This window comes from Antechinus flavipes, chromosome 3, assembly GCF_016432865.1.
Source record: "Antechinus flavipes isolate AdamAnt ecotype Samford, QLD, Australia chromosome 3, AdamAnt_v2, whole genome shotgun sequence".
Classification (NCBI taxonomy): Eukaryota; Metazoa; Chordata; class Mammalia; order Dasyuromorphia; family Dasyuridae; genus Antechinus; species Antechinus flavipes.
The window spans coordinates 42,067,572-42,094,181 of NC_067400.1; the positions used below are offsets into that span (position 1 = coordinate 42,067,572).

At 36.2% G+C, this 26,610-nt stretch overlaps 1 protein-coding gene across 1 annotated transcript in view; it reads left to right on the forward strand.

The window, feature by feature from the left end:
* Positions 1-26,391, forward strand: part of MINDY4B (MINDY family member 4B) — a 51,387-nt gene extending 24,996 nt beyond the window's left edge. Inside the window, exons 10-12 of the mRNA XM_051990491.1 lie at positions 3,699-3,860; positions 23,096-23,276; positions 25,430-26,391. Coding sequence (XP_051846451.1) covers positions 3,699-3,860; positions 23,096-23,276; positions 25,430-25,563 — 477 coding nt within the window. The 3' untranslated portion in view covers positions 25,564-26,391. The remainder of the gene's footprint in view (positions 1-3,698; positions 3,861-23,095; positions 23,277-25,429) is intronic.
* The last annotated feature ends 219 nt before the right edge of the window (positions 26,392-26,610 follow it).

Here is a 26,610-nt window from a genome sequence, read left to right on the forward strand (position 1 = left end):
GAAGGAGATACAGGCAAGCACAGGACTGATATATATTATTAAAAAAACAAGTTGTACATAAAAATAGATTCATAGTTTTATGTATAATTATGTCTCTTAATGCTCCTTTTATATATAGAAATATCTGTGTCTGTTGGTGCTTGTCAAGTTATAACAAATTTTAAAAATATTGTGATGAACTCTCCTACCAAAAAATTTTAAGAATCCCTCAGATAGCGAAGATCCCTTCCTTTAAAGAGTGTATAACCTAATAGTGCCAATGAAAAAGCTATATAAATACTTATAATACAAGGCAGAATATGATCTTTATAATGGAACAGTCCAAATGACGTGCTAAAATAATAATAAAAACGATGTTTAAATAGCTTTCCTGCTTACATAGTATTTTATATACAGTACCTTATTAGAGTTCCCAATCTATGATTGGGATAAAGAATGAAGAAACTAAGGCAAATTAATAATAATGATGATTTGGTAGCTAGTATTAAAATTTTAAGGATTGCAAAGAATTTTACAGATATTGCAACACAAGAACCCTGGGAAGTAGATGCTATTATTCTCATCCTCATTTTTACAGATGAGGAAATGAAGTTAGACAGATTTTAAATGATTAATTGGGATCACACAGTTATCAAGTTTTGAGACCAGATTTAAACTTGGAGTTTTTTGACTCAAGTTTCAGAACTCTATCCACTGTACCACATAAATGCCCACTTAATGAACTAATTAATAAATGGCAGAAATGGAGTTTGACTTTTGATCTCTAGCCAGGGACTCTAGTTCAAGCACTTTTTCAGTTAACTTCATTCCACCTCCAATAGGAGGGACTAGAGGTCCCTTCAGGAAGACAGTAGCACCTGAATTACGTCTTATAGGAAGGCAGATATGGAAATAATAGGTATTTCTAGCAATGAGCAAAGGCTCTGAGATAGTGGAAGGCAAAATAGAAATATGCACAAAAAAGTAATCTAGTATGGCTATGAGATAAAGCTGGAAACATAATCTAGAGCTACTGTGGAGTAGTTTGAATGCTAGAGTAAGAGATTTTATATCCTATAGGGAAGGCAATGGGGAACCTTCCACCGAAGAGGAAGATTTTCTCAGAAGAATATGGGCCACCAAAGAAGCATGGATTGAAGAAACAAGAGAATTTTTATGAATTATAATAATTATTATTATTGATTTATTTAAAATTATTAAAATAATCTAAATGAGAAGTAGGAAAGATTTGAATTAGGATGGGAGCAATGGGAGGCAGATCTGAATTTGAAAGTTAATTCAGGAGTACATACCAACTCTGTGACAGACTTGACTATTTATTTGACAAGGAGAGTAAGGGAGAAAGATGAGTCAAAGATAGTTCTGTGATTTCAAGGCTGACTGGGAGATAATGATGTCATCAATGGAAATAGAAGTGAAGGGGAGGAGAAGGTATTTGAGGGCAATGGAAGAAGGGGTGAACTGTTGAAATAGTAAAATTATTACATTCTTCATAGTAGTGTTAACAACACTTGCTGGGAGAAACTGAGTGACCAAAACTTGAGATGAGCTGGAAAAGAAGTTTGGGAGAAGTAGAATAAGCTATCAGAGAAAGGCACCTCAGCTCTTAATCCTAGAGACAGAATGGTTTTGAGAGATGGTGAGCTGTAAGATATTTTAGTCAGCTGTGAGCTTGGATATTAAAATCTCTGATGCTGCTGGCAGGGAAAGGGTTCAGAGAAACAGTGGAAATCAGGGGAGGAATTATTGAGACAGGTAAGAACACATCTTGGAGGTTCACGAGTGACACAGAGACCTGAAATTCAAAAGTAAAGATAGAGTGATGAGCAAGGGTTTAGAGATGGCAACTGGGGTCAAGAAATATGCTTCCTCCTGGCTTTCTGAGTCAAGGATAAATAGCTAAATGAGCCGTCATCTGTGAAAAAGATTGCTGAGATATAGAATGCTCCAGGAATGACATTCCAGTTAATAGAAGGATGTGGGGAGCTGGGCGGGGGGGGAAGGACTAGATGTAGGATCAGCAGGAACTTTACAGTAGCAAAAAGATCCCAAAGGGAAGCTCCATAGGAGGACTGGACAGAAGAGAAGTATTAGGTAGGGAAGGTTGGAGTAAGCAGATTGAGTGTATGGACAAGAGGAGAAAACAGTAAGAAGGGATTTGTGCCTCTTGTGATGTGTTTGTTATTCCTGTTTGTTTTTGAAGAGGACCAGAACATCGGAGGTGACACCATAACACACAAGTGAATTGGATTTGAGTGAGGAAGGGCTGGGCAAGGACACCTGCCTCAGTTTCCCCTCCAGAGCCATCTGGGTCCAGTGGCCAGATATAGAACAGGAGGACTGGAGATGGCTCTGGATGCAGGGGAAGACCTTGATCTTTTTAAGCTAAGGTCTTTATCAGATCTCAGTTTGACCAAAGCAGGATTAGGGATGTTAAAAGCTAGAAAAGATGCAGGAAGGGCTTATAGTTTGGAAAGGGTTCTGACCATAACCAATTAGAACTGGGGACAACTAAATGGAGATCTAGAGAGAAGGAAGGCATTTATGTTTCCTTAGTTATATAAGAAGGAGAATACCAAGTGGATAGAGATAATTAATGGAGTAACTTGTAGAATTAATTAAGATTATCCCCTCAAGGCTGGAGAATGGCGTCTGGCAGCTGTATGCTGGACGCTGGATTCTTTGGGTCCTCCAGCCCTGGGACCAATATGGATTCCTTGGTCCCAGTATACTTATCTCTGTCTGACTGGATAATCTGAGACGAGAGTCCTGTCCAGTCAATCTTACTCTCCCATTAATAAAATATTAAAAACTCTCAAAAAAAAAAAAAAGATTATCCCCTCAAAATAATGTCCCCAGTACACCCCTATTGTAAGACGAAAAGTACAGGAGAAAATGTAATGAATTTCAAATTAAAAGACCAGAACTTTAGTTTATTCCTTAATACTTAATTCTTAATTATTACTTTATTAATTAGTACCTAATTCCTGTATGACTTGGGCAAACTGCTTTCTCTGGGCCTCAATTTCCCCATCTGTAAAATGAGAGGTTAAAATTAAATGATCTCTACATTTCCTTTTAGCTCTGAGTCAATGATATCCCAAGATACATGAGTTATTTTAAAAACGTTTTTATAGCATGCAATACATGACTTGAATGGAGATAATTGAGTTAAGTTCTTTTCAAATACAGAAAATATTTTAAAGTACATATTATGGTAAGGAAATATTTTTCTGGTTCTCTTTCTGCTTGTTTAATAGCCTGTAGAGAAATCCCTAAGGCAGGTGGCACAGTGGATAGGGTACTGAGTCTGGAGTCAGGAAGACCTGAGTTCAAATCCAGCTTCAGACACTAGTTGTGAGACCTTGGGCAAATCATTTAATCCTGCCTGCCTCGGTTTCCTCATGTGTAAAATGAGTTAGAGAAAGAAATGACAAACCCTTCAAGTATCTCTGCCTAGAAAACCCCAAATGGAGTCACAAAGAATCAGATATGACTGAAATGACTGAACAACAATAAGAAAATGGAAATCCCTTAAAGTGAGACCTGTTTCGAATTCTTGGGAACCAAAAGTGTTTCCTTTAAAAGAGTTTAATCCTTAGATTTCTTCAGTTGCAATCACAGGTTATCAGAAACAAATAAAAGTCTCCATCTTGCCACTACCTACACAAAACCATCTGTTCCATGTTTCTTTCTAGGCAGTTCTAAACCTCATCTTAACAGGACGAGCCAGTCCCCATGTCTTCAATGGCTACCACCAAGGAAGTTCTCAAGATCTGCTGCATGGAGTCCTGGCCCGCAGCGATGTCGGCTATTTACAATGGAAGAAGAATAGTAGGGAACAACAAAAGCTCCCACAGGTAAGAGGGATTTTAAGAGACTGTAAGTTTAATTTTAGTTAACAGCTATGACAAAACAAAAACGACCCCCCCAAAAGTTAATGAATTGGGGGCTGCATTAAGAGAGACATCACTTCTAGGCAGGGGGTGTGTTAAGAGATCACTGCAACTGATTCCTGAAGGCTGATTGGTAAATTTTGAGCAAGAGTATTACCCTCAGAAATTGGCAAATGCTACAAATGCTACAAATTTTTATTGATTTGCTATTCTTAAAAGTGGGGTTTGTAATTTAAAAGTGTGTTATGGATGTTTTATTGAGAGTCAGTTGATAAATATTTAACAACATAATCTTGCTTTCAATGATATTGAGGTCAGAGGCTCATTCATACTCTATCCCAGTTAGATAATATATGGAACGTTGTGTTCAGATATAGTCCCACATTCTAGTCTCAGATATTGAGAAGTTGGCACCCAATTAGATAAGGTTAATCAAATGTGTTAAGACTCTCCAATTATTTCTCTGTGAGGGCTAGCTGAAAGAACTAAGGATGATTAGCCAAAAAAGAGAGGATGATGGGACAGAGTGGAAGGGCCATAATCAGCCTTTAAAAAAATTATTTTATTTCCAATTACTTGTAAAAACAGTTTTTAAACTTTATTTTTTAAAATTTTAAGTTTCAAATTCTCTCCCTCCTTCCCCTCCTTACTCCCTGAGATGATGGTAAGCAATTTGATATAGATTATACAATCACCTTGTATATTAGTTTCCATATTATTCATGTTGTAAAAGAAAATATAAACTAAAAAAAAATGAAAAAAAAGAAAGTGAAAAATAGAATGCATTCAGACTTTGTCAGTTCTTTTTCTGGAGCTGGATAACATTTTTCATCATGTCTCAGAATTGTCTTGGATCATTATATTGCTGAGAATAGCTAAGTCATCCACAGTTGTTCATCCTATAGTACTGCTGTTGCTGTAGTGTTCTCCTGGTTCCGCTTTCTTCACTTTGCCTCAGTTTGTGAGGGTCTTTCCATGTTTTTCTAATATCATTCTGTTATTTCTTAGAGCATAGTAGTATTCCATTACAACATGATTGATCTTATAGAATTTGAAGGGCTATAAATCAAAGAGGGGCTAGGCTTATTCTGGTGGGTTCTTTAGGAAAGAACCAAGGAAAAATGTGAAAGGTGAAAAGAGCTAACAAGTTTAAAAATTGGCTAATAATTAGGTTGATTCAAAACTGGAAGGAGGAAATGTCTCAGGAAGCAGTGAGTTCCTTCTCGTTGGGAGTCTGTAGGCAGGATCTGAATGACTATTTATCAGTGAGGATGGAGCTTGAATTCTTTTTCAGGTGTGGCTGAAGTCCTGAACAATTGCAAAACTCTGTGACTGACAGTTTATTTGGATTTCTCAAATATATAAGCCATACATTGACACTTTGGTACTGCTTTATTATTCCCTGAGATATATGATAGCTAGTATTTATGTAACACACTCCTTCAATAAGATCTTTATGATTTAGCAGGCAAAAATGTGTGTCTAATTTCTAGCCTTTTTATTTTTTAAGTCAGAGCTTTTTAAAAAAAAAAAACTATCAAAATATGTGGCCTCCCTCTCAGAATTCCTCATTCATCCAACTTCCTCTCCAAAGAGCTTTCCAGCTGTGGGTATTTACAACATCTGCCAAGCTAGAAACTAAAAATACAGCTAAGAAAAGTCTAACCATTGAATTAAATGAGATGTGATTCTGCAGTGACGAACAGTCTCCACAGTGCAAATGTAAACATACAAATGCTAAACAACTGAGAAATGAGGCTTCTCTGTTTTCACAAGAGCATTTCATCGCAAAATTCACAGATGGTGAGCCAAGTTATTTGAAAAAGAGGGCTTCACAGAAGCTGTCCACTCGCAACCAGCTGGGACAACAGAGCTTAGACAAAACCACTGAGGACACATCATCAAACGGAACGCTTTCTGAGTTTTCCACTCGGCCCTTCCATCCCCAGCACCCAAGGGAATAAATAATGAATATCCTTTTTTAGACTATAGCCCTAGAAATGCATCTGGCTCCATAGTCACCATCAGCACGTCACCTGCTCTGATGGGGTGTGGAATGACTACAGATATTCCTCTAGCAGGAGGAATATCTGGGCTTTAAACTTACTTACAGAGAAATTCGAGGTGTTCAATTTAGTCACAATTCTATTGGACAAAACTTAATGCATAAATCTGATGTATTATACTTTGTTTCTCTACTGCTTTTCTAAGCCCACGCTCCCTCCTTGCTACCATTTTTAGCCTTGTTCCTCACGGGAATGGGGACCTTGGGGCTAGACTTTTTGCTTAATCTGTAATTCCAAGTCAAAACTTTATCTTCTATCAATCACTGGATCCCTATCCTACTAAACTAGACAGACCCTTTGTCCAGGCCCTGATTCTCTAAGTTCTATCAAGGTTAAATCTCAGACAGAAATATTTTTAAAATATTGAAATATATTTTTAAAAATATTACAATTGTTCAATCATTTCAGTCATGTTTACAACTCTTTATGACTTTATTTTCAGGTTTTCTTGGCAAAGATACTAGAATGTATCCTCCTGTAGCTCATTTTACAGATGAGGGAACCAAGGCAAATAGGGTTAAATAATTTGCCCAAAGTCATATGGTTAGTATCTGAGGCCAGAATTGAATTCAGGAAGGCGATTCTTCTTGATTTCAAACCCTGTATACTATACACTCTAAAAATAATAAATTAAAGACAATTTTTTTAAATGTCACCATCCTCTTTCCTATGGATGGGAAAAATGGGATTATCAAGAGTCAGTCATAATTAGGAATTATAGCAACTGAGTCAATTTTGTTTATTTATTTTTAGTTTTCAGTAGGGTAGGGGCTAGGGTGATTAAGAAGCAGTATTATCTAAGGAATACATACTCTTTTGGATGGTTGAACTAGCTCAGAAACAGTAATCATGGGAATTAAGGAGTCAGAGGACTAGAAAGCCAGAATATTCTAAGAGGAGTGTAGAATAACACTACAAAGAGAAAGAAAAAGAAAATTAACAATCCATAGGTGACAGAAACAAGGATCTAGACTGGATAAAGTAAATTTTAGAGGGCAAGAGATTGTAATCACTCTTCCTTTACTTGCTTGCAAAATACTTGAAGTCTGCAGTTTTCTATATTATGTACATGTTATATATTATTACATGATGTATTATATATTATATCATGTATGTTGCATGTGTAATATATTTATTATATGCTTTATATAGTCTATATTTCCATATTTTTCAACTGCCTCCCTTTTCTTGCTTGCAAAATAGTTGAAGTCCAGTTTTCTATATTATATATTATATGAGGTATTCATATATTATATATATCATATACTATGTTGCATGTATAGTATATTTATTGTATATTTTGAAATAATCTATATTTCTATATGTTTCAATAGTCACCATCCCTTGCCCGAGTCCCTGCTGAAAGATTGGAGGGAGGGCAGATCTGAAAACGAGTGATAAGCTGAGTTCTCCTCCTGGTCTGGGTTAGAGCATGTGAGATGAGAAATCAAGTTTTGGAAAGGGCACCAGGAGACGAGGCGTCTCCAGGGGAAATCCAAGTTTTGATGAGTGTTTGAAAAGGGAGGACTACATGAGGGTAAGATCTGAGATCACAGAATCATAAGTGTAGTGTTGGGAAGGTCCCAAATTCCAATTTTGTCATTTTACATATATTAAAAAAAACCTGAGGTCCAGAGAAGTGAATTGCAGAAAGTGACAGAGACTAGGATTTATACTTGGGTCCTCTGATTTTAATATGCTGCAAAAAATAGGAGGGAAATAAAGGGTTTCAGAGGAAAGGGAGGCAAGGCTCATGTCTGTTTGGGGGAATGTAAGCACCACTCCAGGAATGACCATACTCACTATAGCCCACAGGCACTTTAGTGTGTTACTGAAGTTCCCATCTGATCCTGAACTGTTCCTATATTTAGGATAAAGATAACCAATGACCGAACCAGTTCCTGCTCACTCAGGCTGCTGATAATCCAATTCCAGGTGGAGAAGCTAAGATAAATACACTAATATACGTACAAGATAGAATGTGATAAGCACAAAGAGGTTCAGACAATGTTATGAGAAATCTGAGAAGGATGAAATCATAGAACCGGTGATCTGGATAAACTTGGAAGGGCCATGTAGACAGCTGAAAAACATAGAATATAGACATTTCAAAAATATATAATAAATATACTATACATCCAACATAGTATACGATATTTTGACAAATTGTACAGTATAGGATTTTGACAAATAGGGAAACTGAGGTCCAGAGACCATAAGTGACTTATTCAAAGTCCCACAGGTAAGAAGTATCAGAGGGAGATTTGAACACAGATGCTCCAGTTCCAAGATCAGAGCTCAAAGAGCTTTGTGGGAAAATGCCATAATTCACCTCTCTCACTCCCTACCTCCATCTCTCCTCAAGTAGGAATTTTTCTTACAGGATTAAAATAACACATATACAAAAATTAAAACTTACCTTTTCCACCAACAAAGAAAGTTATTTTCTTCAAAGGCCAATTCGGTGGTTCTTACTCTGAAATCCTTAGCTTCCTTAGGTCCAAGTGAAGCTCTTCTATTGATTGCCTGAGTCTGCTAAGCAGGTGTTGCTCATTATAACTTCAGTATCCTCCAAACCCACACTTAAAAACCACAGGTCAAGTTTTATTGGATCAAATAATCTTTTGCCTCTAGCAGAAAGGTGGGAAACTTTTAATGCATCAATTACAAATATGGAAGAACTTTCACAGTTCTTGAAACACTGTGGTGATAAATGCTTGTTGACTGATAGATAGTGATAATTAGAAAAACAATTTTCATAATAATTTGTAAAAACATCGCACTTGAAGATGTGCAAAGGACTTTACCCATATTATCTTAATAATAACTTAACTCCATTACTAGACTACATGCTCTCTTAGGGATCCATGGGGCCAAATCTTGTATCTAAGTACAGTATATATCTAAAACCGGATCTGATCTATGGCTGAGACTCAGTAGGTAATAAATGAATGATGAAACTAGGGATCTCAATAGATGTTGTTTTTCAATTTTTTTTAAAGAACACAATTGCTAGCTTTTTGAAAATAAGTGAATAGATTAGGAGTTTCTAACCTGTAGCCTGTGAACTTGTAAAAAAAAAAAAAAAAGGATAACTATTTCAATAGAATTTTTTCTTTTGTAACCCTTTTATTTTATGCATTTAAGAAGCTTATTCTGAGAAAAGGGCCATAATTTTCACCAGGATGCCCAGGGGGTCTATGAGACAACAACGGTGTTAAGCTATTTCCAGAAATAACTATGATAGATGGCCAACAGGTTTTAAGTTTTATATGAGAGATTTTGGAAATAAGTATCACAGGTGTATATAATATAAGCTTCTTGCGGGCAAAAACTATCTTTCTTTCTTTTAGTATCTGTATCTCCAAGGTACCAAGGAAATAAACACAAACCAGAAAATGCACAAGGCCATGAGGCATTGTGGGAAGGAAGCTGGCTTTGCAGTCAGAAATCGGACCTCTTAATCCTAGCTCTGCCCATGTATCACCTAAACAATTTTGGGCAAATCATATTACCTCTTTCCTCCTCAGTTTTTTTATCTGTAAAATGGGGGGAGGAGTAGGATTAAGTGAATGCTCCAGTCTCTCTATCTCTAAATCTATGATTCCTCAAGAAATTTACATTCTACTTGATAATATTTAAGTGCACAGTTTTTGTTGTTTCACATTTTTGTTGTTGTTGTTTAGTCCTTTCATTTGTGTCCAATTCTTTGTGACCCATTTAGGGTTTTCTTGGCAAAGATACTTAAGTGCTTTGCCATTTTCTTCTACAATTAATTTCAGGAGACTAAAAAAGGATAAAGTGATTTACCCAGGATCACACACTAGGAAGTATCTAAGGATTTGAATTTAGGAAGATACGTCTTCTGGACTTCAGGTACTCCACTCAATCCACTTTGCTACCTAGCTCCTCCTTCCTGACTTTATTTCAAATTAAAATCGAGCAGTTGTAATTAAAAATGATTGAATTCTTCTATGTAACTGCATAGGATTACCACAGTACCTTGAGCATATGGAAAGTGATCAACAAATACCTATTGAGAAAGGGGGGAAGGGAGGGAAAGAGGAAGAGAAAAAAAGAAGGAAGGAAAGAAGGATGGATGTGTGGATGGATGAAAGGAACGAAGGTAGGAAGGAAGGGAGAGAGGGAGGGAAGAAGGAAAGGAGGAAGGAAGGAAGTTCAAGGGAAGAAAGTTCAAAAGAAGGAAGGAAGGAAAGAAGGAAGGAAGGAAGGAAGGGAGAAAGGAAGGAAAGATTAAAAGTAGGAAGGAAGGAAGGAACAAAGGGAGGAATGAAGGATGGCTGGAAGAAATGAACAAAGGAACGAATGAAGGAAGGAATGAAAAAAGGAAGGAAGGGAAGAAGGGAGGAAAGGAGAAAGGGAAGGAGGGAGGGAGGAAGGGAGGAAGAGAAGGAGGAAGGGAAAAGGTATACTCTGAAAGTCACAGGGGAGAGAGAAGGAGAGTATTAGAATACAAAAGATAAGATCACTTAGACAAAGTGATCAGAAGGGAATTTGTCAGAATCCTCAAACTATCACTAGTATAAATTTCTCAATGCAAGGACCCACTTACACTAATAGTGATTTCCTAATTTCCTAGGTAATTTTACCTACAAAATCTAAGCTATCTTGCAGGAGAAGAGAGCATATTTCCCTGGCAGTTTTAAAGTTGGCCCCAGAATAGAGTTAGAAAAAATCCAAGATTCTTCTTCAGTGTGAAGATAGTAAAATGCCACAGCAGAGAGCTTGAACCAACCCCAAATGCTCCCTCACCAAGAGGAAGTGGGTCAAAAGACATAAATAACTCATGCTGGTCTTCAAATCTCCATAGAAATAAGTACTACAATGGCTTGAGCCTTCTGGAAAATTTCTAATGCAGTTTCCCCGGCTTCCCTCTTGGGCTTAGTGCTTTCTCTCATTCTCTCTGAGGAGACTCCAAGGAAGGCAGTTCCAGTGAAAATGGCCTGAAATTGTACTCTAATGGCTTGAGCCCCAAGGGGGCTTATTATGTTGTCTCTGTCAAACACCCAGAGGATGGTTTGAGAGCAAATGCATGAAATAGCAAATAAATCACAGGTGCCCTTGAATTTTCTTACTTGAACTGCATGAATATAAGAGATGGATAGACACAGAGTTAGATGTGTAGTCATTTGAGAGCCAGAGAGATGATAAATTATAGATGATGAATGATAGATGATAGAGACAGAGAGAGAAATAATTGATAGCTAAATAGGAATAAATGATAGACAATTGATAGCTAGATAGTAATAAATGATACATAATTGATACTGATAAAAGACAATTGATATAGGGATAAATGATAGAAAGACAGTAGCTAGAAGACAATTGATAGCTAAATAGTGATAAATAATAATTGATAGCTAGTGATAAATGATAGTTGATAGTTTATAGATTAGATATAGATATTGATAGCTATCTATATATATAGATGGGGGGGTAAGTGGTATAAGGGATAGAACATCAGACTTTGATGTACAAATCTGGCCTCGGATTCTTACTAGCTGCATGACTGGGCAAATCATTTAACCCTGTTTGCCTCAGTTTTCTCATCTGTAAAATGAGCTAGAGAAGAAAATGGCAAACTCCTCTAGTATCTTTGGCAAGAAAATCCCAAATGGACTCACGAAGAGTTGCACTCAACTGCAGCAAGTAAGCAACAAAATACAGAAGTAAAGGATAGATTGATAGGTGATTCTAGATAAATGATAGAGAAGTACATACACATGTGTCATTGCTAATATTCTCGTGTTATCATATATTGCTAATTGTCACAAAACTCCAATTAAGGCTGTTTTTCCTAAGAAGTTCCATGTCTTCGTTTCACAATTTGGCACAGCTAAATGGAGCAGCAGGAAATATGAAATTCATCAACCCTATCACAGAATCTCAGAGTTGGAAGAGATCTCAGGGTCTGGACCAAGAATCTCCACCACAGGTGGGGGACTAAGGAGTTGGAATATTACAATTATAATCAGACAGCATCACCACATCAGTGGGGTTTTTGCTATTATAATATCGAAGGACTCATTGGTGGCCAAGGAGGGAGTTTAACTGGAAATGACTGTGATCAAACAAAAGCCATCCAGAAAACTTAAATTTTTAAAGGAAAAGACAGAATATTTATGATTCCCTAATAAAATTAGCCTCCATTTGATGACTTCTAGTGAAGGGAAAATGACTGCCCCTAAAGGCAACTCATTCCACTTTAGACTAGCTTTTATTACAAGGAAGTTTTTCCTTCGAAACCTAAATCCATTCTATGAAACTTTTACCCACTATTCCAATTTCGGTTCCAGTGCCTCTTGGGTCAGGAAGAATCAGTTCACTCTCTCTTCCATATGATAGTCTTTAAAACATTTGACATTTCCTCCCAAGTCTTCTCTTCTTCATGTGCTCAGCATTCCCCATTCCTTCAACTAGTCCTTATCTGGCATAAGAACAGGGATCATATTTTCCAAACTAAAAATACAAATACATGATCTGATAAAGATTATTCCTTCTGCAAAACTTTAGCATGTGTATACTTCCTTTTGTTCATACTGGGACTATCCTGGATACATAATCATTGTACTTATCCAGACAAAATATACTCAGTCCTTTGGCTGGACCCACATTTCCAGGTCAACTTTAGCAAAAAGAACCAGATTGATATATGTTAAATAATAATCTGCCCTATACACAGTTACTTGTCTGCTAAATGCTGCCATTCTGATACTGGGTAAATCTTTTCTTATCTTGAACCAATGAAGCTGCATTAAGCTTTTAAAAAAAAAAAAAAAAAACCTCATCATTGTCCTTAGAAGGGCACTGAGAAAGTGTTATACTATTTATAGTGATGAACAATCTTGTTGAGCCAGACAATTATTAAGTTCTTGAGCTTGGTTCTCTGTCTGTTGTTAGAATCTACTGTACTGAGAAATGGAAATTAGAAGCTTTGGGAAAATGAAGATTACATATAAAAATGTCATATGTAACTTAAGGACAGTAAACCTGAGGTTCTCCCTATTCTTTGCCAGAGGTAGAGGACTATGAGTGTAGAATATTATATATGTTGTCAGGTTGATTCATTGGTTGGTCTGATGAACTAATTTTTTCTGTCTTTATTTTTGTTATGACTAGTAGTTTGTTAAGGAGGAAGAACTATGTGTTCAGAGATGATGATTATATAACAACTTAGCCAATAAGCATTTATTATGAACCTACAATGTTCCAGGTACTGTGTTTGGTACTGAAGATGCAAATACAAAAAGTAAAGCAATTCTTTCTCAAGAGGAACTTATAGTCCAATAAGAAAGACAACAAATATAAACATACGGAGCACGTGGTCACTTCTTCACTTTTTAGGCTGGCTCATTCTACTCCAATTTGCCCTCATAATAGTAGATCTGAGATTTTTAGAGATAGATTGCTATAACATCTATAACTCATAACCCCTCAATGTATTAGAGGTAATTCTGTTATAGGAAGAATATACTCCTACTACTCACCACTGTAGCTCATACCCCCTCACTGTGTATACTTTCAATTTATACAAAATCAGGAACCATGACACCATTAGTTCTTAAACATAAAATATTTAATAAATGATGAGGAAAAGCAACAATAATAACATCATAGTTATTCAATGTCAGGCAAATGAAATAATCATTAAAAGATCATAGTATGCACATAAGCCTGGATCTTACTTTATCACACAAATGGAGAGAATGGGTACAATCTTATAAAAACTTAATATTGTCAACCACCTCCAATTTAAATTGTCTCAATCTTGTTTATACATAATTGTCAGCATGTTAACTCTTCTATTAGAGTGTAAGCTCCTTAAAAGCAGAGTCTGTTTTTGTCTTTCTGGGTACATCCAATACGTAGCACAGTGCCTATGTGATGAGTACTTCATAAAGATTTGTTGACTTGATTCATAAAATGCAATTTTCCATCAATTTTGAGGCCCAAATCCTTAATCTTCAGTCTTCAAACAGTCATTTGATTTACCGCAATGTGGGTTTTAATCTTGCAAGTTGTAAAGACAATCACAGACAAACAAGCTGAAAGAGCAAAATGCCCTGCGATTTCAGTTATTTCTCTACTCCAACAAGTTTTTTTAAATTCATTCATCTGAGAGTCAATTCACCTGACAACTATATCTTCTTCACATTTTAATGACATTAGCAAGTGGGGATAAGGAAAATCAGACTACACATAGATGGGGATTGATCTATGTCTTAAAAAATAAGCCACAGATTCTATAAGGCAAAGATAAGTCATGGAAGATGGCTGCTGAAAAAGGGTGGAGATATGGAACATCATGGATAGAGAACAGAGAGAAGGCTTATTTGGCTGGATCACAAAATGGGGAGTAATGTCCAATAATGCTTGAAAATTAAGTTGGTCTTATATTGTGAAGGACTTTAGAAAAATAAATGGAAGTATTTATATTTTATCTAGAGGCAGTAAAGACTGAATGAAACTGCTACAGTAAAAGAGAGTTACTTGGTTAGATCTATATTTAAGGAAAATCACTTTGGCTGCAGTATAGAGGACAGACTAGAGAGGTAGGGAGAACTGAGGCAGAGGAACCAAGTGGAAGCCATTGCAACAATCTAAATGAAAGGCTGTCTGAATACTTAGAAGGAAGGGGTCATATACAAGAGATGCTGTAGATAAAGGAAAGTAGATAAACAGATCATGGGTGATAAGCAGATTAGATAGATAGATAGATGCTTGACAGTTAGATAGATGATAGGAAGAGAGACAGACAGACAGATAGATAGATGATAGGTAGGTAGATAGAATAATAGATAGATAGATAGAAGATAGGTAGAGAGACAGACAGACAGATAGATGATAGATAGAAAGACAGACAGATAGATAAATGATAGGTAGGTAGATAGAAAGATAGATTGATTGGTAGATAGATAGATAGATAGATGTAGACAGACAGGTAGATAGATATAGTAATATAAACAAATTTCCACACTTTAAAATTATGTATAAGAATAGTTGCTTGAGTGAAACAGAACCAGCATAGTCATATTCCTTCTCTACTTTGAGGTGCTTAGTAAAATTAACCTAATTGAAGAAAGAGTTGATTATCAACAAGCATTTAACCTTTTCTGTGCTGTGTCTTGAGGATGATAAAAAGACCAAAAAAAGTCCCTACCCTCAGAATGATTACATTTTAAGAGAACAAACAACATGCATATACACAAGTATATACAAGGCATATACAAATTTTAAAAAACCATAAGAACATGCTCATTTGGAATGCTACATCTTTCCAGCCATAGTAGCTTGGATAAATTTGAGGAATAAGGATAGCGATATGTACTTATTAGTACATCATAAAGAGCTCTGGTTTCAAAAAGTATAGCACAGCCAAACTCTGTCATCAAGGTGAAATCCATCTTGTTATTTGGGCCCCTAAGTCAATTCCCTTTAAACTATGCAAGGTTTGTAGAGATAGCAAAAGCACACATCCAACCAGCCCCAGAGTCAGATCTCAGTGGGAGATCTCTTTAATCTCTTTTAGGAAAAAAAAAAAGAAACAAAAGAAAAATTTCTCTCCTAGACTTTCAGAAAAATGATATTCTCTCTCTCTTTTTTTTGTTGGTTGAGGCAATTGAGGTTAAGTGACTTGCCTAGGGTCACACAGCTAGAAAGTGTTAAATGTCTGGGACCAGATTTAAACTCAGGTCCTTCATGACCTTCAGGACTGGTGCTCTATCCACCGCACCACCTCGCTGTCCCAGAAAAATGATATTCTAACTAGAAGAGACTGTAATCCTTTTTCACCTCCCCCCTATTCCCCATTAGATTGCTGAGTCCCTGAAGGTGATTTTGAGGTATGCAGAAAATGGAACAAGAGTCCCCATGGCTTTTCTATTTGAAGGCACAACTTTGAGGTTGAGCTTCCAATACTTGAGTGTGAACATAAAGTAGTATGCTGCTCACACCATCTGTAAAGCCTCGGGGGATTCACACCTGCTGCTGAGGAGAAAAATCAACTTTCACTTTTAAAAGAGACTGAATCCATTTAGACTTTGTCTGAAGCACTACCTCTTCCTTCCCTTGCTGAACAAATCACCTCTCGGTCAGACTCTCTCCCTTCACTTTTTTTCACTTTTCTCTCTTTTATGTTTAATACAAGAATATCCAACAACTTAAACATCAAAACAAATCTCCTCTGAAAATGATGACAAATTTGTCCCTTCTCTTAGCTCTTTTAGGGCAGACATTTTGGCCCTGTGTTAAATGTTTAACCAAGGGAGTGAAGATTTCATGTAAAAAAGCAGAAATTAACCCCCAGGTCTTTGTTATATTATTGCAATGAAATGGTGAGTAGATAGGGCCTCCATCCTGGAGTGAAGAATATATGAGTTCTAATTCAGCCTCAGAAGATTAATAGCTGTGTGATCCTGAGCAAATCGCTTCACTGTTTGCCTCCCATTTTTTCGCCCTGTCTCACAGGGTTGTTGTAAGAATCAAATGAGATATATGTAAAATGCCTAGTACAGTGCCTGAAATATAATAGATGCTATATAAAAGTTAGCCATTATGGTGGTGAGACTGCAGTACAAGGTTTCTAGATAATCACGTTAACTCAGTTAATCAACAAACTATTATGGGCTTCTTAAGTTCTTTTTTTTTAATTTTTATTTAATAATTACTTTATATTGACAGAATCCATGCCAGGGTAATTTTTTTTTTACAACATTATCCTTTGCACTCGTTTCTGTTCCAATTTTTTTCCCCTCCCTCCCTCCACCCCCTCCCCTAGATGGCAAGCAGTCCTTTATATGTTGGATATGTTGCAGTATATCCTAGATACAATATATGTTTGCAGAACCAAACAGTTCTCTTGATGCACAGGGAGAATTGGATTCAGAAGGTATAAATAACCCGGGAAGAAAAACAAAAATGCAGATAGTTCACATTCGTTTCCCAGTGTTCTTTCTTTGGGTGTAGCTGCTTTTGTCCATCATTTATCAATTGAAACTCAGGTCTCTTTGTCAAAGAAATCCACTTCCATCAAAATATGTCCTCATACAATATCGTTGTTGAAGTGTATAATGATCTCCTGGTTCTGCTCATTTCACTTAGCATCAGTTCATGTAAGTCTCGCCAGTCCTCTCTGTATTCATCCTGCTGGTCATTTCTTACAGAACAATAATATTCCATAACATTCATATACCACAATTTACCCAGCCATTCTCCAATTGATGGGCATCCTTTCATTTTCCAGTTTCTAGCCACTACAAACAGGGCTGCTACAAACATTTTGGCATATACAGGTCCCTTTCCCTTTTTTAGTATTTCTTTGGGATATAAGCCTAATAGAAACACTGCTGGATCAAAGGGTATGCACAGTTTGATAACTTTTTGGGCATAATTCCAGATTGCTCTCCAGAATGGTTGGATTCGTTCACAACTCCACCAACAATGCATCAGTGTCCCAGTTTTCCCGCATCCCCTCCAACATTCATCATTATTTTTTCCTGTCATCTTAGCCAATCTGACAGGTATGTAGTGGTATCTTAGAGTTGTCTTAATTTGCATTTCTCTGATCAATAATGATTTGGAACACTCTTTCATATGAGTGGTAATAGTTTCAATTTCATCCTCTGGAAATTGTCTGTTCATATCCTTTGATCATTTATCAATTGGGGAATGGCTTGATTTCTTATAAATTTGAGTCAGTTCTCTATATATTTTGGAAATGAGGCCTTTATCAGAACCTTTAACTGTGAAGATGGTTTCCCAGTTTGTTGCTTCCCTTCTAATCTTGTTTGCATTAGTTTTGTTTGTACAAAGGCTTTTTAATTTGATGTAATCAAAATTTTCTATTTTGTGATCAGTAATGGTCTCTAGTTCATCTTTGGTCACAAATTTCTTTCTCCTCCACAAGTCTGAGAGATAAACTATTCTATGTTCCTCTAATTTATTTATAGTCTCGTTCTTTATGCCTAGGTCATAGACCCATTTTGATCTTATCTTGGTATATGGTGTTAAGTGTGGGTCCATGCCTAATTTCTGCCATACTAATTTCCAATTATCCCAGCAGTTTTTATCAAATAATGAATTCTTTTCCCAGAAGTTAGGGGCTTTGGGTTTGTCAAACACTAGATTGCTATAGTTGACTATTCTGTCTTGTGAACCTAACCTTTTCCACTGATCCACTAATCTATTTCTTAGCCATTACCAAATGGTTTTGGTGACTGCTGCTTTATAATATAATTTTAGATCAGGTACAGCTAGGCCACCTTCATTTGATTTTTTTTTTCATTAATTCCCTTGAGATTCTCGACTTTTTATTGTTCCATATGAATTTTGTTGTTATTTTTTCTAGATCATTAAAATATTTTCTTGGAAGTCTGATTGGTATAGCACTAAATAAATAGATTAGTTTAGGGAGTATTGTCATCTTTATGGGCTTCTTAAGTTCTTGATTATTTATTAAGTGCTTACTATGTGCCAGCTACTTTGTTAAATGACTAAAAAAGGGCAACTGAAAAAGTCCTTGTCCTCAAGAAATGTACCTATTAATAGGTAAGATAATATATAAATAATTAGGTACACACAAAATGTTTAGTGATCTTTGACATTATTTTTCTCAAGATACTCAGCTAACTTTTCTTTACATTTTATTTTTCTCTGTTAGAATATAAGTTCCTTGAGGGCAGGAGCTGCCTTTTTTACCCGGATGTGTATCCCTGTTCATATATATTCCCATGAGATTTTCTGAAAAATATGAATTATAACCTGATAGATCCTGGCTGACCAGTGAGTGCTGGGAGTATAAAAGCTGCCAATAGCCCTTTCAGGTACATGCAGATACCAAACCCATTCCTCTGGCTCTATAGAGTTTCTTTTGATGTTCAATCAGCCTTTTCCTCATTGATACAAACAATAGTATGCATCAGTTGTAAGTATTAGTTTTTGTGATTTGAAGTTCACTTGTTCCTGTTTATGTGGTGAAAGAATTCTTTTTTGGGTATCCATTTTGTTCAATTAAACTCCCCCACTTTGTGTCTTTTTCCCCCTGAGGCAATCGGGGTTAAGTGACTTGCCCAGGGTCACTCAGCTAGGAAGTATTAAGTGTCTGAAGTCAGATTTGAACTAAGGTCTTCCTGACTACAGGGCTGGTGCTCTACCCATTGCACCACCCAGCTACCCTTCAAGTGTCCTTTAATACATTTTGAAATTACTTTTTTGAAGAGCTTTTAGTGGTGGCAAAGAATTAGAAAATGAGTAGATGCTCATCAATTGGGGAATGACTGAATAAGTTATGATATATGAAAGTAATGGAATATTACTGTTCTATAAGAAATGATGAACAAGCTGATTGTAGAAAGAAAGAAAGATTTTAGAAAGATTTATACAAACTGAAGCTGAGCGAAACAAGTAGAATCAGTAATACAATGTATATAGTAAGAGCAAGATTGTATAATGATCAACTATGAAAGACTTGGTTCTTCTCAGTGATTCAGTGATCCAAGACTATATCAATAAACTTCAGATAGAAAACATCACCTGCATCCAGAAAGGGAACTATGGAGCTTGAATGTAAATCAACATATTCTGTATTCACTTTTTTCTGTCTTTTTTCCTCTTTTGTTCTGATTTTACTCTCCCATCATGATTCATAAAGAAATACATATTTTAAAAGTTAATAGAGCTTTCCCTGGTCAAGCTGTAGACTGTCATGGACAGTCTTTTCTGAATTTCATTTGGCTCAGGACACACCTGACTACTTCATGAACAGTCTGTTCCATGTTCCGGAATGAACCTTGACCTTCAGAGATCTCAGGTGCAGGTGCTTTTGATGACTAGATCCCATGATTAACTTAAGGCTATTATACAGTCAATGACATTAGGAGGTGATGGTTATCGCTGCATGACGAGTCTGCTCAGCCTGGATATTAATAGCCAGAATGACCTTGAAAGAAACCTATTGCTATCTTAGTGGGGAAAGAGAGGAGACAGATAAAATATTTTGAGAAGGTTGCAAGAAAGAAAAAAGAAGTTGTTGAACTTTTAACAACTGAATTTAAAAAGCTATAAGCATATTCTAGGAAAAACCATCCATTCTTAGTATGTGAGCAAAAAAAATCAATATGCCATACTTAATACAATGGTTTCTTCTACTTGGAAGAGCAATCTCCACAGATAGAGGTTGTCCTAGAAGTTTCAGCCCAGCACATCAGAAGCATCTAACCTGTGAGGTACAAACCCAAAGTCATAATAAGGCACTGGCTAACAGGGCACCTGGGTGGCCCAATGGATAGTGTGTCAAGCTTATAGTCAGGAAGACTCATTTTCTCAAGTTCAAATCTGATCTCAGATACTTACTAGCTGTGTTAATCTGGGCAAATCACTTAACCCTTTTGTCTCAGTTTCCTCATCAGTAAAATGAGCTGGAGAAAGAAAAGGCAAACTACTGCATCATATTTGCCAAGATAACCCCAAGTAGGGTCACAACGAGTTGGGTATGACTGAAAACAACTGAACAACAATTTAAAAAGTCTACTCAGGACAGGCAGGTTTGCATGAGACTCAGTGTGAGATTTAGGGCATACAGAAAATCTCAAGGGGCACCTTTGGGATTTGGTAGCATAGTTTGATTCAAGTAAACCAACACTGATTAAATGCTTTTGGCACTAAACAAGTTGCAAAGACAAAATATTCACCATCTGTACCCTTAGAGAGCTTCCATTCTAGTGTAGGGGTAAGTAAAAATAATGGGAGGTAAGTTAGGAGTTGACATTGGGAAAGCGTACTGTTAAGAAGTAGTATTTGATGTGAGCCTTAAAGGAAGTTATAGGTTTTAAGAGACAGAGGTGAGGAAGAAATGAATTATAGACATGAGAGATATTCTATCCAATAGCACCGAAATCAGAAATGAGATGCTATAAATAGGGAACATCCAGTAGATCTCTTTGACTGTTATGCAGTATGTAAATGGGGAAATCTCTTGAGAGCAATTGTGAACCACAGCTATCTCTAAGTTGTTATAGAGATTTGATTCCTATCCAATTTTTCCCCCAAAGACTCAATCTGTAAGAAAAAAGACCAAGAAAAACAGTGGATAAGGACTACATGAGCTGGGAGAGAAATCTCTACTCTCCTTAGGACTTATTGAGCCAGGCTGGAAAGAATGGAAAACACAAGAGCAGCAAACTAAAAAGATGATAGAACTGTGACAGAGAAGGGAGAGAATGATAAAATGGGTCTTGGAGCCCCTATAGGCATCTTGGAACAAAGCTCTCAAACTGAAGCTACTGACTGTAAACTGCCTCTTCAAGAACTGCAGGGAAGATCAACTCTTTCTCCAATTTCCACTCCCTGTATAATATACTTTGCTTGCTTCTTTTACTTAAACATTTTCTATATCCTGATTTTACTTCAAATATAAAGAAATCAGGAGTTATGTGAAAATGCATAAAATTTTAATTAGGGTAGAGAGCCAAATCTCGATTTGAATTTTAGGAATTCATTAACAGGGGACTCTGAGTTATTTCTATCATATCAATGTCTCTTCTTTTGATATAAATTCCAAAAAAAATATCAAAAGAAGGAACCAGGAGATTTAAAAGTAAGCTAACTATCTTAACAGTTGGTGGCTGATTAAATCTCTAGTCTCCAAAATGAGAAAGAAAGAAGAGAAAAAGATTGAGGATAGGTGATACCTGTGTGAAAACCTTTCAAAAATTATAAAGAATAGAAAAGATTATGTGCTCTACACATTACCATCCACCAGTATTACTGCAAAAAAAGTGAATAGAGAGATGTCCTCAATATCAATAAGATATAAGTTCAATTCCTGCCTGTAACAAATACTGACTATATGAGCCTCAGCAAATGGCTAAACCTAGTAGGTTCCCAGATAACTCTCTGAGAATATGAATTACAGAGCAGGTTCTGACCTGCACTGATATGGGGAATTTTTTCATCAAGTGTTCCATTCACTGAAAAACCAATAGGAATGGTGAAAGGAGGGGAAGAGAGGAATAGGAGGAAGAAGAGGAAGAAGAGGAAAAGAAGGAAGAGGAGGAGAAGGAGGAAGAAGAGGAAAAGGAGGAAAAGAAGGAGGAGGAGGAAAATGTGGAAGAGGAGAATGTAACAAAACTATTGTGCCATGAGAATCAACAAATATGAAGAGATGAGACAAACGAGAAGATTTGCATAAACTGATATAGAGCAAAGACAGTAAAGGCAAGAAAATATCGTGTACAAATTTTTCCTTTTAGTGTAGTTTTCAAAATCTGACACAATTATAATGTTCAATCTCAGTCCCAGAGAATGAAATATAGACTTTCTCTCTCTCAATAGAGATAGAAGAGACCATAGGTGCAGTATGTTGTATATGTTCTCATATGAAGTCACTGTGGGTTTTATTCTTTGCTGAACTGTTTTTCTTTGTTACAAGAAAGATTTTAATAGTGGGAGGGGAAGAGGTAGATTGTGAAATAGCTATGGTGTGAAAAACAAAATGTAGTGATCAGACTTGAAAAAATAAATGAAATACCATTTTAAAGAGCACCAGAGCTGAAATGAGTCCCCCTTACAATGTGTTGTCCCCAAATATAAAGACATTGTATATTGCTGATATAACCCCTCCTATACATATACAACCAAATACACAAGGGCACATGCACACACATATATATTAATGAGAGGTAGCATACTGTAATAGATAGGGGTTCAAATCTCACATAAAACACTGGCTGTCCAACCCTGACATGTTACTTAAACTGAATGCCTCAGTTTTAGCATCTGCAAAACAAAAAAGTTCAATTCATTGGTTCCTAATATCTCCTTTAGCTCTAAATCTTTAAGTCACTTTTCTATTTGCATTCCCAGTCTTTGAAACATAGGAGGGGTTTTAAAAGATCTTTACTCAAGATTAATATCATTAGAGGTAAATTCATTCAATGGTTGAGTCCTTATTTTATCACTTGGCACAGTAACAGGTAAGATTAGGTGTTTAATTAGTGCTTTCTCATAATGATGACATAGTACAAGATGAAGTAAAATCTATATTTATTGTAATATAACCAAAGCAACTTCCAAAGTAAGAAAGTATATTTTTAGGTTTTATTTTCTCCACCACAGGTTGGAAGCATGCTGAAGACTCCAAAATTCCCCATCTGGCTATGTAGCATCAATGGAACATATAGCGTCCTTTTTAGTGATAACAAGCTGCTCTTATCTGACTGGAAGATGGAGCATCAATTTGGTCTTTATTTTTATACTGGTCATCCCTTCCAGAAAAAGGCAGCCTATCTTTCAGTAGGTACGTGCATGTAATTTATGATAGGTTTTCTCAGGTGTTCCAACAGGAGTTTCTCTTTAACATGGCGTCTCAACAAAAGAATTTTTAGGATTGATTGCTAAAAAAAGAAACCCATGGATTCAACTTTTAGTCTCCAAATAAAAGTAGTATGGTGTGGTAATACTAATTTTAGTTCACATAAAACCCCATTGTAAAGAAAACATGGATCTTTTGGGGAGATTACAAGAGAAAAGTTTTTAAGTGGTAGGACATATCAATTCTTGACAAAGGTCATCTGTACTAAGAAATGGTGTGGTGATAACAGTAATAAAACAGTAATAAATAAATAAAATAGATGAAAAATAAATAACAGTAATATAAATAAAAACCCTTTGGGTTACTTCCTAGGGATTACTACTTCAAGTCACAAATACTTCAGGTTCAAATTGTGGGTCTGTGTATCTGTATCCTCAAAATTATATCTCACAAGCCCCCATTAACATGTTCCCTTTTCAGTAGTCAGCAAATGAATGCAATTAATTCAAAACAAAAGCATTTACCAAAATGCCAGAGTAAAAAAATCGACATTTCTTTTATAATCCTACCACACATATACACAGTGTAAGTAAGAATAAATCAATCAATGAACAAGAATTTATTAAGCATTTTCTGTGTACCAGATATTATATTAAGTGCTGAGGATAAAAAGAAAAACTTGAAAATAATCTGCCCTTATATTATCTTTTAATGGGGGAGACAATGCATATATACCAGTATATTCAGATTATATGTAAAATGAATAAAAGGTGTTTTGGGGAAGGTGGGAAAATAGAAGTTAGGGGTGCAGCTATCTATAAAAAAGTGATAATTGAACTCATGGGAACTGTTGATATCACCAAGTGAGAGAGAGTAGAGAGATAAGAGAGGAGAAAGTTAGACAGAGGTTGGGAGAAAACTTTTAGACTCTGAAAAGAGTAAACATATAAAGGGAGGACCTCCTAGAGACACCTCCTAGAGACAATGTCAGATGCTGTGAACTCTTCCACCAGGGTATTGTTATGCTCTTCTACTTGAGTCTTTTGGAAAAAAGCAGAAGTAGAATCCAATTCTCCCTGTGCAGTGGGAGAACTGTTCGGTTCTGCAAATATGTATTGTATCTAGGATATACTGCAACATATTTAACATATATAGGACTGCTTGCCATCTTGGGGGGGTAGGAGGGAGGGAGGGAAAAAAAAACGAAACATAAGTGATTGCAAGGGATAATGTTGTGTAAAAATTATCCTGGCATGGATTCTGTCAATACAAAGTTATTATTAAATAAAATAAAATTTAAAAAAAAAAAAAAGGAAAAAAGCAGAAGTAGACACGGTTACATTAAGATTCATAGAAGTCTCCCCCGTCTTGCTCTTTTTTGAGTGATATCTGAAAAGCCTACCATTTTCCGAGCATTTTCTTAGTCCGAGGTGTCAAGCTCTTTAAAAAAAGAGTAGGAACAGGTGAGCAAACTATTGTCTTAAGCACAGCTTTTCTTCACACACCCCCCAATTCCATTTTCTGGTGGAAAATGATGGATCCCCCTTAGTCAAAGACTTCACTCTAAGTGATGGGGGCTATTCATCATGCTTCTGACATTTGTATCTCTGCCAGTCAACAGCTCAAACAATGGTCCCTTTCCCAGTGACTGTTAAACACCTATGATATTAATGGTTCTCCGAGTTTTTGCTTCTAAGTTTTCTCCATTACCCGTTTGACCCTTGGTCAATCACTTAATCTCTGGGCTTCAGTTTCCATATCTATAAAACAGAAATAATTCTAATACTATCTCACAAGGTTTTCTTAGGGATCAACGAAGAAAGTACTCTGTAAATGCAGAAGAATTATGACAGTCATTATTGTTCTTAAATATTTAGATACAATTAATTATAAATCAACCAATATAAAATTATTATATAGCAATTAATAAAAATATTATTATTCCTTTTTGTAATTTTCTCCTAGTCTTAATGATCTTCTCTTTAACCTGACATAGCTATTCTTGGAACTCAACCATCTGATCAATCTTATCTGTCTCTTATAGTATAGCTGATAGAATGGGTTTCATACTATCCTTAATGTAGAAAGAGTTCAGCTGAGGATGTTATGATTAATACTTGTATTTTTTTCTCCTTCAGATACTCATTCTCACCACTGGGAAGAAGTTCAGCAGAATGAGAACTGTGTCCCAGAACGACCAGTGGAAATGGTGATAAGGACAAAATGGAAAGGGGCTTCTGTGAAGTGGAATGGAACTCTTCCATTCTTTTAAAGAGAAAGACTTGGTTTCTCTGAAGTATTTGACACTGGAGACCTAACCCTTTCTTTCTAATATCCTTTCTTCCTTTAGCCTCCATGACATTAAACTCTCATAGTTTTTGTCTTATATTTTGGACCGTGTGTACTCTCTATTGTTGGCTGGCATTTCTATGCTCCTTATGGCTCTTAAATCCTCAAGGTTCTGGCCTAGATACTCCTTTCTTTTCTTTCTGTACCCTCACCTTTGGCAAATCTATCTGCTCCTATAGTTTTAATTATTATCTAAGAAGAGGACTACCAGGTCTACTTTTTTTCCTTTTTTCTTTTAATAGTATTTTATTTTCCAAGTATATGCAGAGAGTTTTTAACATTCACCCCTGCAAAACCTTGTGTTCTAAATTTTTTCTTCCTCTTTTCCCCTCCCGTCACCACCTCCCCAAGTCAGCAAGCAATTCGATATAGGTTAAACATACAATTCTTTTAAATATATTTCCATAGCCATCATTCTGCACACAAAAAAAATCAGATGAAGAGAAAAAAAAACATGAGAAAGGAAAAAATAAACAAGCAAGCAAACAATAACAAAGATGAAAATGCTATGTTTTGATATACCTCCAGTTTCCATAATTCTCTTTCTGAATGTGGATGACTCTTTTAATCACAAGTCTATTGGAATTGTCTTGAATCACTTCTTTCTTGAAAAGATCCAAGTCTATCACAATTGATTGCATAATCTTGTTGTTATTGTGTACAATGTTCTCCTGGTTCTGCTCACTTCACTCAACATCAGTTAAAATAAACCTTTCCATGCTTTTCTGAAATCAGTCTTCTCCTTTCAGATCTACTTTTGCACTACTATCCCTCCCCAGAGCTTCAGTCCTATATTTTCAACTTTATATTGGCTATCTCCACTAGATAATCCATTGGCATCTCAAATTCTACATGTCTGACATTGAACATGTGTCCCTTCCCCAACTTTTTGATCTTTGATAATGGTGCTATTATCCAACCATTACTTTTGGATTCTTCCTCTCCCTTGCCTCAGAAATTCAAATCATTT